The sequence below is a fragment of the Corapipo altera genome, unplaced genomic scaffold (assembly GCF_003945725.1).
Source record: "Corapipo altera isolate COAL_440 unplaced genomic scaffold, ASM394572v1 101, whole genome shotgun sequence".
NCBI classification, from domain to species: domain Eukaryota; kingdom Metazoa; phylum Chordata; class Aves; order Passeriformes; family Pipridae; genus Corapipo; species Corapipo altera.
The window spans coordinates 582786-597294 of NW_020884984.1; the positions used below are offsets into that span (position 1 = coordinate 582786).

Consider the following 14509-nt stretch of genomic DNA (forward strand, 5'->3'; position numbering starts at 1 on the left):
GACCCCTCTCCCGTCCCGCCCCGTCGTGGCCGCGGAGCTGTGCGGGGCTGTGCGGGGCCGGGCGGGGCCGAGCGGGGCCGGGTGGGGCTGAGCGGGGCCGAGGGGGCCGGGTGGAGCTGTGCGGGGCTGTGCGGGGCCGGGCGGGGCCGAGGGGGCCGGGCGGAGCTGTGCGGGGCCGGGCGGAGCTGTGCGGGGCCGGGCGGGGCTGAGCGAGGCCGGGCGGAGCTGTGCGGGGCCGGGCGGGGCCGAGCGGGGCTGTGCGGGGCGGGCTCGGCCGGGCTCGGGATGCTCGGGGAGCGCGATGGAGCCGGCTGAGGGCTGGGACCCCTACGGGCGGCCGGCCCGGCGCACGCAGTGGCTGGTGAGCGCCCTCGCCTACCACTACGGGCTGGACCGCGGCGTGGAGAACGAGATCGTGGTGCTGGCCACCGGGCTGGACCAGTACCTGCAGGAGATCTTCCACCACCTGGACTGCGCCGGGGCCGGCCGCATCCCCGGCGAGGATTTCCGCACGCTGTGCCAGGTGCTGGGGCTGGAGGAGGCGGCGGAGCCCGAGGAGTGCGCGGGGCTGTGGGACGGGCTGGCGGCCGGGCTCACCTTCCGCCAGTTCCACGCGCGGCTCTGCGGGCTCTTCAGCACCCGGGCGGGCGGGGCCGAGCCGCGCCTGCCGCTGGGCCGGGACAGCGAGCACATCGAGACCCAGATCCGGCTGCGCAGCCCCCGCCGCCGCCGCCGTGGGCACCCCCCGGCCGGGCGGGCGGGCCCGGAGCGGCGGCCGGCGGGGCCCTGCTCCCCGGAGTGCTACGAGGAGATCGTGGCGCTGGAGCAGGCCGAGGACCGCATCGCCAAGCTGGAGGAGGAGAACGGCAGCCTGCGGGAGCTGGTGGAGGACATGCGGGCCGCCCTGCAGAGCAGCGATGCGCGCTGCCTGGCGCTGCAGGTGAGTGCGGCCGCTCCCGGTCCCCTCGGCGGAGACGTGTCAGGCAAAACTCCGTTTGCCCATCAGGAAAAGGATCCCAGCCGAGCCTGAGCTCCAAGTGTGTTTCTGACTTCATAACTAACTTATCTCTTGTTCCTCTTTAACGCGAGCGAAACGACAGCACCGCAGAATCCAGTCTGACAAGTAACGCTTGTGAACAAGTGACTGGTTCAGTCTATTAAGAAAGATGCTGCTCTCTGAAATGCAGTGCTAATAAGCCCTGTGCCCCCAGCGTGATGGAGAAAAGGAGTATGGCATAGACCGAGGTTGCTCTTTCATCCTCGGCATTAATTTTTAGCAAAGTTTGGTTATGTGGAGGCGTTTTGTTCAGAGTGTGGTCACGAGAGTTCAGAGCTGGAGCCAGTTCTGCAGACAGGCTGATGAATAGTCTCTGGCTCCTCTGCAGAGCCCCATTAATTCTGGGGCTGGTTCCTGGTGGTTCTGCTGTACTGGCCATACATACTTAGCAGCAGTTAAATTACTCTGGCATGAAATAGCATGGAACAGGCAAAGCAGTGAAGGGCAGAGTTCCCTGCTTGTTCTGATCACGTCAGATTTCCCACTAACACAGCACTCACAGAACTCTGCTCCACGTGTGACACTGCCATTTCCATGAGCTGGCTGTGCCTTCTCACAATGTCCAGCATGGCAGGTCAAAGCCACTTCTACATTTTCATCTGAAAAGAGAAAGGAAATTAGAAGCAAACATGAAGTCATCAGTCAGAGAACCCAGAAAGAATCAGAAGGCCATAGATGAGAGCTCGAGAACTCCCCCAGCTGCTCCCTGCTCGCTTCTACTGAACTCAGTTCTACAACGAATACTTTGACTTAACTGGAAATATTTCTTTCAGAACACTACTTGCCTTCTGAGGACAGACCATAGTAATGACTTTAAAGCTATACGAACACTTATGCAATAACCTAATAACAAATAGTTTGAAAATTAAATTTACAGATACATATTAAAAACTACTTTCCAGAGAATGTTTCCTTGTCTCTCTATTTCACAAAGGTAAGTAGCTTATTAGTTGCTGATATGTGATTGAAAAAACCCAAAAAACTACAATCCAGAGATTTCAGTCTTGATAAAATGTCAGCTGCTTTGGACACAATGATTTCTCTTGCCTTCTGCTCCTGGTCGTTGCAGGTGGGACTGCGGAAGAGCCATGCGAACCACAGGGAAGAGGGGACCTGTTCCATGGGGAGTAAGAGACCATTACCACAGAACCACTCCCAGAGCAAGTGCCTCCAAAGTGTCCTGAAGGAAATGGAGCTCATCCGGAGCTCCAGGGATGGGCAGATCGAAGAAGCGATCAGGTTCAACCAGGAGCTGGAAAGGGAGCTGAGGAGCTCCCAGGAAGCCCTGGTCAGTCTGGAGGACTGCAACCGTAACCTGAAGAGGGAACAGGCAGAGATGAGGAGGAAGGTGGAAGAGGCGAGACATGCCGTCCTGAACAGCCTTGGCAAAGTGAGGGAGCTGGAAGTGAAAGCCAACGAGGTGCCACGTCTGCAAACACACATCCAGCAGCTGGAATCAGAACTGCAGCACTACAGGTAAGTCTGAGTCAATCAAAAGTGCCTATAAAATCACAAAGTTAGTTTGAAAATCACTGGTTGGGGCTTATTAAATGTCTTCAAGTACATCTTGTAAAATCTAGCCAGAGGGAAATTAGAAGCTGCTTGTCCATTTTCTTGGTAGGGATCCATAGGAGAGCTGGCAGCGTTCAGGGGGAGGTAGGTCAAAGTAAGGGTGCTGATCTGCAGAGAGCTGAAGTTACTCCTCAAACACACAGCAACAAAGGACATCATAATGCTTCAAGAAAGCCCAAAACAAATTGCTGACACTCCTTCAGAAACCATTTCCAACACACTTCTTTTTTTCACCCTATGTCCTGCTCATTAGGTCACATCCAAAGCCAGCTGTAAGCAGATGGCTGACACTCCATGTTTTGGGAACTTTTCATAGGAATTGGGGGAAAGCTCACAGGGCCAACTTTTGGCCAGTGGTTTTAAACTCTGCTGTCTTCACTGCTGCTTCTCTGACAGAATAGGTAATACTCCAGAAGAGAGAAGCTGAAACTTTCCTGAATCCACAAAATAATATAGAGGGAATCTCAAACAAAAATACATTATCCAACTAAACCCCACTTTTGTAATAACATAAATAAATGTTTCCAAAAGTCAGAAAGTTGGTCATGAATTTAATAGTTCACTGGTTTTGTTGCTTTTTGTCTCAGACGAAGGTTGGACTCATTGATGTTTATTAAGTGTGTTAGGCTTTTCTGCCCAAGTTTCAAATTGACCTATGGATTAACATCTAATTTAAATTTTCACTGACCCAAAGCAAAGGCAATATTTATATATATTTTTACTAAAGCTAGTATTTTAATACATTGTCTATTCTGAACTCCTTGTCTCTTCTTAGACTTACACTTCCTCTGTTTGCTTATAAGAAAAGTTCATAGTGAGTTATTTGTGGCATTGTAGCTATTGTACTGTTTTATGAAGTGAGGAAATTCTAAAAATAACCATTTTATCCAGTGTCTTTCTTTAAGCATTGTGTATGTTAATACCTGTGTGGTTGCAGAAGATAAAAGCATTTATTTAAACATCTGTAGGATTTAAAAAACACTATGAGGGCACGTAATGTCCAAGGTGACTGTCAGGGATATCTGGATAAATGAGAAAATGTTAAGGGGGCTCACACTACTTGTCTAGTCTCATGTTCTCCCTGGCATGAGCACCAAAGACTTCTTGTCCTGCAGAGTTGCTTTTCCCAGGTATGATGAAGGATAAAAGAATCCCCTTTAACAGGTAGAGATGAATGAGTTGAAGGCAAAAAGGAATGTCAGCTGGGCCTTGCAGAGCAGGAACTTTATGGGTTACATCAAAACATACACTGTGAGTTTAAAAATGTAAATTACATGTTCCTTGTCAGATAACCTTAATTTGTAATATTTATTTTTAAATTGCATACTAATTTAAAGGGAGTGTAAAGCTCAGGAATGGTGCTGGACTGACCACTGGGGAACTACACCCCTTTTTAATCCTGGGGTACATTGACCAGGCCAGTTCCCACCCTTTCAGATTCCCTGTTGGCCACAAAGCACTTCCATCTCCCCATCCATGTAATACAGCTCTTGGATCCAGCACTTTCGGAGGCACTTAATGAGGACTGTGGCTTGCATGCCTGTGGTCATATTCCATAGTAACTGGAGTGCCATCATTCCTCACATTGCATGGGTGGCACAGAGGTGCCCAGAGCGACAGGAAGGGTTTCAGTTTGCAGTGCAGAGCTCAGGGTTGCTGTGGGGAAGGACGCCAGCTGTCCCTGCCCCACACAGCCTCTGGCACCAAGGCTTGTCCCACTCCCTTGCCCTGCTCACACTCGTGCTGCTCACACCACAAACTCCTCCTGCTCCCAGGGAGTCCCCTCCTGTCTGCAGAGATCCAGACCTGAGGTGCAGCTCGGGTGAGGTGCTGGGAGTGCTGCTGAGGGGAAGCTGCTGAGTTGGCCGAGGTGTGGAGATGGAGGGAGAGCTGCTGTGTCCCCCAACTGTCCCTGGTGTTATGGCAGTGTTATCCAAGTCAGTGTGTGCTGAAGTTGGTACTCCAGTGAGCTTTCTCCATTGCCAGGTGCCACGCAGAGTCTGGGAGCAGGATCTAGGCTTGGCAAAAACCAGTGCTGCGAGGCAGCAGTGGAAAGAAGGGGATGGGGATTTGAGTATCCTGCAGAGAGCATTTAAGATTGCAGGGGTGTCTCCTGAGAATTCACCTTAACTAGCTTGTTCTGCCACAGGTTTGCTCCAGCTAAAGGCTCATTCCTTACAGAGAGGATCATGTTTGAGTCCAGTCTATGAGCTTTACATGCTGCTCCTATTTATAGTTCCATATTATTAAAGGAAATTCAGTGTCTGAATACAGAAGGGTTTAGAAAGTCAGGCAAGTCCCATTTTTATGCAGTGATGCCCAGGGAGTTATTCTCATTTTGTACTGAGGCACTTGATTTCATTTTCCCAGGAATAGTTCTTTTCAATTGTTCTTACTGAAGTTCAGCTGTTCCATTTATGGATTATTTCTCCAGTTTCTCAGGATGCTATTGGGACTAACCTCCAAACTGCTCATTCCCCCCCCAGTTTGGAGTCCATTGCACACTTGTAATTTCTCCTTCAAAAGCTGGGAGCCCAAATGAACACACTGGTGAGGTCCCAGGCCAGATTCTGGTGGCCTTCCCTTGATAGACTCTATCTGAGGACAAATCATTACCAACTGTTCCCTAAACTCCCTTTTTTTCCCACTAAGTTTTGCTCCAGCTCAAGGGGACACCATCCATGTATTCTAATATAATCTTATGACTTATGAGTATTGTTTATAGGAATGCCACATATAACAATGTTACTAGAATTAAAATGTCACATCTACTCCTTTTTATCCATTCAGCCATTTTCCCTCTCAGAAAAGGAAATTAGATTGGTTTGACATGAATTGTTCTTGCCAAATATAAGTTGGCTCTGTTTTCTATACTACGTTGCAGGTGGCTTAAAAATTGATCACTTAATAAAGTTTATGGATTCTTTTTCTCTTTAATAGCATTGGAGAGAATAAAATAATTTAACAACCTTTTTTTTTTCGATCTCAGTGTAATAAATAAAAAGAAAGGTCATTTAGAATTGAAATACACTTCATGATAGAGACGTTCACAGAGGGTTTATGTTGCTGCATTAATCAGCAGCGGAGTAATTACATAGGTCAGTGGAAAGGGTCATAAAATACCAGAAATGCTTCCCATATGCATGGTCTGTCTCCCGAATTACTTAATTATCCATCAGCATTTATATGTGTTAATGAGTAGGAATCCTTTATGCATGGAATGCAGAGGCTTGTTTCCTCCCCTCATATTCTCCTATAAATATCAAGATTGAGGCCTCTGGCATAATTTTCTCCATTTATTTATTTCATCAGTGTTAAATTTTTTTAAAAACTTATGCTTTAGGTTATCTTACTTTGGAAATAGTTCTACTTTTCTTTCAGGAGACAGTGTCCTGATCTTTTCAATAATTTCTCAGGTTGTCATTTATTCTGTAGAATATAACAGGATGGACCAAATCAATAATCCAAGAACAGGAGAGGAATATGGAAATATTCCTAACTGGTACAGAATCAGCTCCATTAAATGAAGAAAGGAAGGAAACACTAATGCACAAAAGAAGGTGTCTATAGCAGGTTATTTCCAGTTGGAATGATAATGCATGCTTTATACTTAGGCATTCTAGAACTGTTCTGTTTTAAAAATTAGACAATAAATTAAAAAAATCTGGACTATTTCTGCTTGACTATTGTCATCAATACCAATTATTTGCTGGTTGTGAGGTGAAATGTGGCAAGTTGTTTTGGGTGGCACAAAACTTGAATGGAGGCAGTGGGTGTTCATGTGCTGGACCACACAAAAGACTGGACAGACCTGCAGATGATAAATATGTCCTTGACCAAGAGCAGTGACAGGCAGGGAGCAGGGACTGATGGCAGTAGGAATGAGGACAGTCAGGGAACTGAGCTCATGGAGAGTAAAATGAAATGTTGCTTTGCAGAACCTCATCTGTAAAAGTGCTCAGATTGTTTGGGATGAACTCATGTCATCTCATTTTATGCTTGTACAGGTTATTGTTTTCTACTTAGGACTGTGAGAAGTTATGTATTGCATAGAAGTCTGCCCAAAAAACCACAGAACTTCAAGTTTTTAAAGAAGTTAATAGTAACAGGTGAATATGTTGTCATCATCTGAAGCTTAGACTACTGGCATGTCTCACAGTAGAATTGTAAGCTAAGCAAGCAAATCAGATTATTCTCATTGGGAACACTTTAAAGGAACTTTAAACACTTTAAAGTTTGATTTCCCAAAAAGGGATAATGGAGGATATTGTTATATATGATAGAGAGAACTGTACAGAGCAATTTAAATACATTAACTTGGCATTGAAGAAAATGTGTAGCATCTCTTTCTATGGAAGGGGTAGTTTTATTTCAAATGCAAGTCTCTCAGTGCTTCCCATAATAACAGCAAACCCTTTACTTCAAATCCATTCAAATGAATGCATTTATCCCCAAGGAAGCCTGTACCTGTGTGCTGTGCCGTTGGAAGTGTAGCCAGTTCTCTGGCCCTTTTCCGTGCTGGGCTCTTAGTTACACAATGTTTATTCTTGGGAGGCTTTCCCTGCCTTCCTCCTAAATCCTCCTTTTATCTGGCTGGCCTTATTTGCTGTGTGGGGAGTAAATCACTGGAGCACAATGGCAGTGCCACACACTGCCCATTCCCGGTGTCCAGGCTGCTCCCACAGCCCTGTTCCACAGCAGCCCTGGCAGGCCTGGGGAGGGAGAGGTGAAGGTTCAGAGCAGCCCTGCAGGGACAGAGCACAGTCCCAACCAGGGAGTTGTTCTGTGCTCTCCTGCACAGCTGCCTGTTAAAGATGTCTCCTCCACCCTTCTGTGCAGAATTTGCATCATTCTAACCCCTCCTGTACCAGAGAGGTTATTTTCTCCCAGAGGGTGTGTATTCAGTGTTTCTGCAGCCTTGGATTAGTGCCTGGAAGTTCAGCCAGCAGCTTGGTGGCCCCCGCAGTGACAGCTGTGCACCTCCCTCCTTGCTCTGGCTACCCTGGCTTTAGATAGTCTTTCCCCAAGAAAATACATACTTACTGCACAAACTTTCTAGGTGATCAACATATTATCTATCTTGACTTACGCCAACCAAACAGAAAGATTAATTTTGTACACAAACATAACTTTAAAGAAAAAAGTTACTCCCCCACCCCTTTCAAACCCAAGGACTGGACTCCCCATCAGAGGCTGGGCCTCTTGGAAGGCACATCCCCCACAGCAGTCACTGCCTCCCTGTCCCTGCAAGACCCAGCGGCAGGCATGGTCTGGGCCATCCCCAGCCCTCACTGCACCCCTCTGCCTTGCAGCACCTCTCCACTCCAGCCCCAGCAGGGTGGCACTTGCTGCCCAGGCCCTTGTGCCTGGCGGTCCCATGGCTGGGGACAGGCCACCAGTGCTGCTGCTGGAGCAGAGCAGAGAGCTCAGAGCTGCATTAACCTCCGTGCCACCCTGGGACAGACCCTGGCACTCCAGAGCCCCCTACACGGAGATACAGGCACAGCAGAGTGGCAGTGGAGGTACCAGCTTGGACAAGACCAAAGTCTGCATCCCTCTGGACCCAAAGCCAACTGCCAGAAGTGCAGGAGAGCTGCTTAAAGCAATTATTTGTCACCAAGAAAAACACACCACTAGGCCAAGAGTCTGTAGCCTCCTGTCACACCAAGTGTCACAGCTCAGGATGAACCTCCCTGGGGACAGTTCCCTATTGGCTGCACAGCCACACACTGGTCCTCTCCTTGGTTCTTAAGCAAACCTGACACGTTTGTAGCCCCTTCTGTGCTCAAGAGCACCTGCAGGAAGGGGCCTTGCCCAGAGCACTCCGGTTTTCCCACTCCATGTGACCGAGCTGTGCTCTGCTCATACACTCTGAGATCAGAGCTGCTGGATCCATCAGCATTCCTTTGCTTCTAGGAGTAACAGGAACATACTGGGCAATAAATCTACTGCATGGAAGTTGGCCAGACCTCCCTAACAGAGGCTTTGAAGGGCCAGGTGCATTTTTAAAATTTATTTTTTCTTCAAGTCAGTTTTATGTAAGACCAAGTAGTAATATATAACCTCAAAGTGTAACCTGTGGTTTAAACGTGGGGTATTTATGTTTTATCTCCCTGGATGTCACAGATATTGACAAAAATCCAAAGTAAAACTACCAGGGCAAGATCCTGAGAGGACCAGAGTAGTGACAAGTGCTTCAGTCAGGCACTTAAACATGCACTTTGTATAAAGTAGTTAAGGACTCCACTGAGCTCCTCCAGAGAGAAAATTAAAACAACTCAACCACTCGTATCTCATGTGGGTTTAGCACGTCATTTTTGTGTCCTTTCACATAAGTGACTCTGCAAACCAAGCACTGCTGATCATCACTCAGGCACAGGCAGAGAATTCTGCATTCTTTTAAGCTTTTTTTTCTGCTGGAGGAATAAAAGGGAAGAAATTCAGTTTTTATTTTCTTCATAAAACTTGAAAATTACTTCATGAAAATGAGAAGTTCTACTAAAGAGATAGGAAGCGATTATTCACTTTTTGCTCTTTATCTCACTTTCCTTCAGAATACAAACCAGACAAGGTAGTTTGTAAGATATATGCTGACGACCCAAGTTTTCAAACAGATTAAGCTAATTTGTCTTGCTAAAATAGTCTGCTCTCAGAATATGGAAGGATTAATGATCCACAGGAGAGGAGGCCTTATCTCTTGAATACATCCCAAAACAGACAATGATATAACAAGATGAGCGAAGTCACCCTTTGTTTGAGAAAAATTAGTGGATGTTAAGCAAAACAAAACCCAAATTCAACAAAAAGCCTTTTAAATTTATTTACCGGAGAAAAAAAAAGGATGGAATCATGAAATCTGGACCAGTGCACTCAACCCTGTCCTTTGATTTGCAGGTAATATGTTCTGTCTCAGCAGCTTGCTTCAAACAGGTGTCTGATAGAGTTGGCCACCCAGAGAAGGGAATACCAGATGCACAGGCAACTATTCTACTTCATCATAACTTCTGTTCTTAAAGAGCAACTCTGTGTAATATAAACACTAAATCATCTGGAGACCTGGGAAAATATTTAGAGAGTAAATTAATTGACTCCATGACTTTGCTGGGAACTTGCCATAATACAAACCCAGAGCCAAGCAAAGTTCTTAAACCCCATCCCCAGGATAGCACAGCCAAGATCAAAAGACTTTAAATACCATCATGTTCCTTAGGAACTGCCAGGAACTGAGGGAGACAGGCAGTATTTAAAACTGCCTGGACTCTGAGCAGGTTGGGGAGTGAGCTGATAAATGTCACTGAGGTGAGGAAATACAGTAAAGGCGATTTCTGTACTTTCAGTGACACGGTTATTTAGCAGTCCTGCAAATATTTGTTCATTTTACTGCTCCCCAGAGTCTGGATTCCTGTTCAGTCACTGCCCATGTTTACTGTACTTTCTCTTCCCTTCATTCTCCAATGTATTTTTTCAACTTTATCAGCATCTCATCTCCCTGCTTAGCAGACTGATTAAAATCCAGATTGGTCTTTGCCTCTCTCATGAGTGGTTTATGGTATTCTCTTTGTGATACCTGGCATTTCCCTGGCACTCTGTATCTCAGCTGTCCAGAGCTGCAGCCACTGAAGCAGCCCAAAGAAAACTGCAGTCACAACCTAAGGATAATGCTGCCCTCAAACCAGAGATACAGCTGGAAAATAATGCCCTGAACCATGAGTAAACCTGATTTAATGCATCTGATCCTAAAGATTCGCATTCTGAGATAATCCCAAATTGGATTTGCAATTGGAAATTCAAACACAGACTGAGATTTGGGGGGAAGAGGGGAAGGAGGGCAGGAGGAGGAGCTGGTCAAAGTATTTGCTTAGATCCATTATAGAGAAGAGATATCCAACTGGCAGCAGGGTTGGAACTACATGGTCTTTAAGGTCCCTTCCAACCCAAACCACTCTGTAATTCTATGATATTTTCAGTTCCAGATGTGAAACTATCTGTGTGCTCCAGTCAAGCAACCTGAAAGTTGTGAATTACATCAAGAGACTGGCTTTAGTTCAGAGACCATCTTTTATCTTTGAAAAAAGGAATTCTGTATACATTTTTATAGCTTTTCATAATGCCCATCGGAAAAATCTGGCAAATTCTGATAAAAGTGAATAAATATCCCTTCAAGGATCACAAAGGAGCAGCTCAGCTTTAGAGAAAACAGCATGGGCTGAAGCTTGACAATTACTGCAGGTATCTGTATCCCAGGGTGCTGCCTGTGTTCTGTTCACCATTTCACATTGGAAAGTACTCTATAAAACAGAAATGGTTGGTCAATAAGTGCCAAATATCAGCTCTGAGCACAAGACATCTTTAGAAATTCACTTCTGTGTAACAAGTAACCTCAGCCTTCACAGCATCGTTCTTAAAACCACATGAAAAATGAGGTATAGAGGCTGTGATTGACTGGGTGTTGCAGTCCCTCCTTGTTTGGGGAGAAAAATATTCTCTGAAGCTTCGAGTGCTAATTGCCATCACAGCACACATCGTCAGTTCCAGGAGCAGAGGTGCCGAGGGTTTTAGGGATCAGATTTCAGTGGGAAGCACCCAAACCTTTCAGTGAATGTCCAGAATGAAAATCAGGCCCTGTGCTTTGTTTGGTGAAGAGTCTCTGTTCGCAGCAGAGTGTTTCAGGGAAGGTTCATGATATCCCATTAATCATAACACTGAAATTTCTGCTATTCACAGCACATCTGCTCTGCTTTTACTCTCTGTACTCGACCCCATCACACGTCCTTGGCATTCATTTATGTAACATGAAAGTGTGGGGAGATCAGCCAGGTTTAAAGCACTGCACTGGCAGGTTTAAGCTGAGCTCCAGGTACAGTATTGTCACAGTCCTGAAGCTGGTAGATCTAAGGGGCACTGCTTAGCAGAAAATTACACAACAGAAATAGGAGCCATGCTTGTGAAAACTGCAGGAAAAGAGGTTATGTCCCCACTTCTGTGGCAGCAAATGGGAGAAGGTGGTATTTCCAGCAGGACTCCTGCAGCTGGGGGTACCCCTGTATTTTGGGTGCATCAGTGGGGGGTCACCCAGGGAGCCCAGTCTGGCCCTGCACCAGCACAGCACCCTGAGCACCCAGAGGGCACAGCACAAACACCTCCCTGGGGTGAACTCACCCTGCACAGCATGGGCACACCCTGGGAAACACAGAGCTCTAAACATTCTGTGCTGCAGGACAAAGGGCATCCAGGGGCTGTTTATAGTGCTCTGGTTCAGTGACCTGACAGATAATGAATGAGGTAAACAGAGGGGCTGCTCACACCTATAGCTCTGCTCTGGTTTCATGTAGACCCAGGCAAAGGACTCAGGTCATCCTCCAAAAGTGTAGTTTGGGAACTGTTTGAACTAGTTGCATATTTAGGTTACATCAGGCAAGATTTCACATAGATAAAAATAAAAGGAAAAGCAGAAAAATGATGGCATTTTATTTCGATGCTTTCTTGGTGAATTGTTTTGATTTTTTCCTTTCTGAATGACATTAATAAATCAGATTTCAAAATATCACTTTAAGATACACAGAATCAATGAAATGAAATATTTCATTTTGGTTCCATGTTGAGGAGACAGTTTCCTTAGATGAAAAATACTTTTCCCTCAGATTTCTAAGTCAACCAAACAAAACCAACCAACCAAACAAACAAAAACCCAAAAACCCAAAACCAACCAAACAAAAATTTGAACTATTATAAGCAAAAGTTAGAAGAGAAGCTGGTCCTTATTCTGAAAGATCTGTGTTTCCATTAATGAATCTACATGGGTTTGCCTAATTTCCAAAACTATCCACATTTCCAAGAGACAATTCCTTCAGCTGAGGGAAAAGAATAAGAAAACCAAAAGTAAGAATACTCTCAGCTTATACTGTCAGCAAGAATGTGGCTGTGCTTCTGGAGCCTGGCTGGGATGTGATGGGTTTTTCAGAAGTCTTCCAGCTGTGAAATATTCCCAGCCCTGGCAGGATATTCCTGGGTAAATGCACTACAAAAGACCTTCCAGTGCAGCCAGGGCTTGGTATCTTTCAGAAAAGTTATGATTAATCTCAGAACTACATACCAGGTTTATTCTTGTGCTGTCTGTCTTACTCTTGCTACTTTTCCCTCTGTCCCATTGTTCCCTCCCTGCTTTGCTCTCTTTGGTTTGGGTTTTTTTGGTCATCATGATTTACAGTTTCCAAATGATGCTTCAAATGCATTTAAAAATAGGAATCTTTAAAAAGGAAATAAGTTAAGGCTTTTTAGGTAAATACTATGCAGTATATGAATGATCTAAGCTCTGAATTCATATTAAAAAAATCATCATTAAGGATCTAAGATCCTGAGAGTTCTGAGGTGTTTAGACCTGTACTTCACATAATTCAGAGGAACTGTCAATCTCTAAGGATTGGCACTTTCTGTGAAGTATTAAAAGTCACTTTTATTTAAATTGCATCTCTCCAACCTTATCAGTTAATGCTCTGCTTCTGCAAACAGCAATGTCTTGCATCAAACAAGGCTTTTCTTCTAGTTAGGGTATAGGTTGCTTGTAATCTAAATTATCTCTTTATTAAATTATATTCTTTTTAGAACAGAAAATTATTAATGCTGGAAAGGCAACAATTATTTCTTCCTCTTCCAAGCAGAGTGAGCTTTTCCATGGCAGGCTCTCATGGACTAGATAAATTCATGGAGCTCTGCTTTGTGAACGAGTGCAGAAGTCACCTGCAGGTAATTGATGCTTTGCTGCCTCATGTGCTCAAGTCAAAACTTTAATTCTATTGATCTGCATTCACCTGTCATTATATATAGGAAGCAAACAGCAAACAAGCCCTAAACAAAGCAATGGCTCCATCGCAGAGCCCACAAAGACACCCCGGGTTATCTGTCAGTGCCTGCAGGGCAGAGCTGAACCTCCATCCTTCTCTTCCCGGGGCTAGGGGAAGAAAGGAAAGGCCGTGGGGAGCAGGAGGGGGAAGAGAGAGCAGTTCTGCTCATTACCCTAAAAAAGGAGCTGTCAAAGCATCACCTTCCTTCCTCCTCCCTGCCTCGCAGCCCTCTCCGGGCCAGGCAGGGGAGGTTTCAGTGGAGCAGGGGGTGAGTGCTGGAGCTGCCCAGGCTGTGCGGAACGAAGCGGGCTGTGGGGAGGGGAGAGGGGCCACCCCGGGCAGCTCTGGGGATCCTGCCCGTCCCTGGGCCCCGGGGCACACAGAGACCCCTCCTCTGGCAGCTCTCACCCGCCCGGGGGGTCCTGCGTGGAACCGGGAATGGCAGCGCCTGGATGTCCATCGGTGCTACAGGGGAACAGGACCCTCGGGATGAGGATCCGAGCTGTCCTCATCGGGGTCAGAGCCCTGGCTCACACCCAGCGGCAGTGCTGCCCCAGGAGGGGCTGTTCGAACTCAGCTCCGGGCTGGAGGGAGCGGGGTGGCAGCTCCAAAGGCAGGACGGGGAGAGCCGGGAGGGCTGAAGGACAGACGGACACCAGGGACTGTGTTCTTCCAAAGGCAGGACGGGGAGAGCCAGGAGGGCTGAAGGACAGACGACAGACGGACACCAGGGACTGTGTTCTTCCAAAGGCAGGGTTATGGAGCATCCACGAGTTCAACCTGCAGAGGCCCCAGTTCACTTTCAGCTGATCCTCCTGCTCTCCTTCTTTGCCTCTTTCCCCCAGAATCTCAGTCTGTTTTTGAATTTCCAGTTTGGGATTATCTCACAACACAAATCTTTAAGATCTGATGCATTTATTTTTGATGAAGTTAAGCAAACCAAGGCTTTTGAATTTTGGTTCCAAGCTTAAAATGAAGCAACTCTTCAGTGACACAAGTCCTCCCAGGACCCTGGGAACATGTGCTACTTTGCCATGCT

General features: G+C 46.4%; 1 protein-coding gene across 1 annotated transcript in view; it reads left to right on the forward strand.

Annotated features, from left to right (window-relative positions):
- The first annotated feature begins 296 nt into the window (after positions 1 to 296).
- The window catches only part of EFCC1 (EF-hand and coiled-coil domain containing 1), a 54370-nt gene continuing 40157 nt past the window's right edge, over positions 297 to 14509 (forward strand). The window contains exons 1-2 of the mRNA XM_027666033.1: positions 297 to 940; positions 2127 to 2533. Of these exons, the coding sequence (XP_027521834.1) occupies positions 302 to 940; positions 2127 to 2533 (1046 nt within the window). The 5' untranslated portion in view covers positions 297 to 301. The remainder of the gene's footprint in view (positions 941 to 2126; positions 2534 to 14509) is intronic.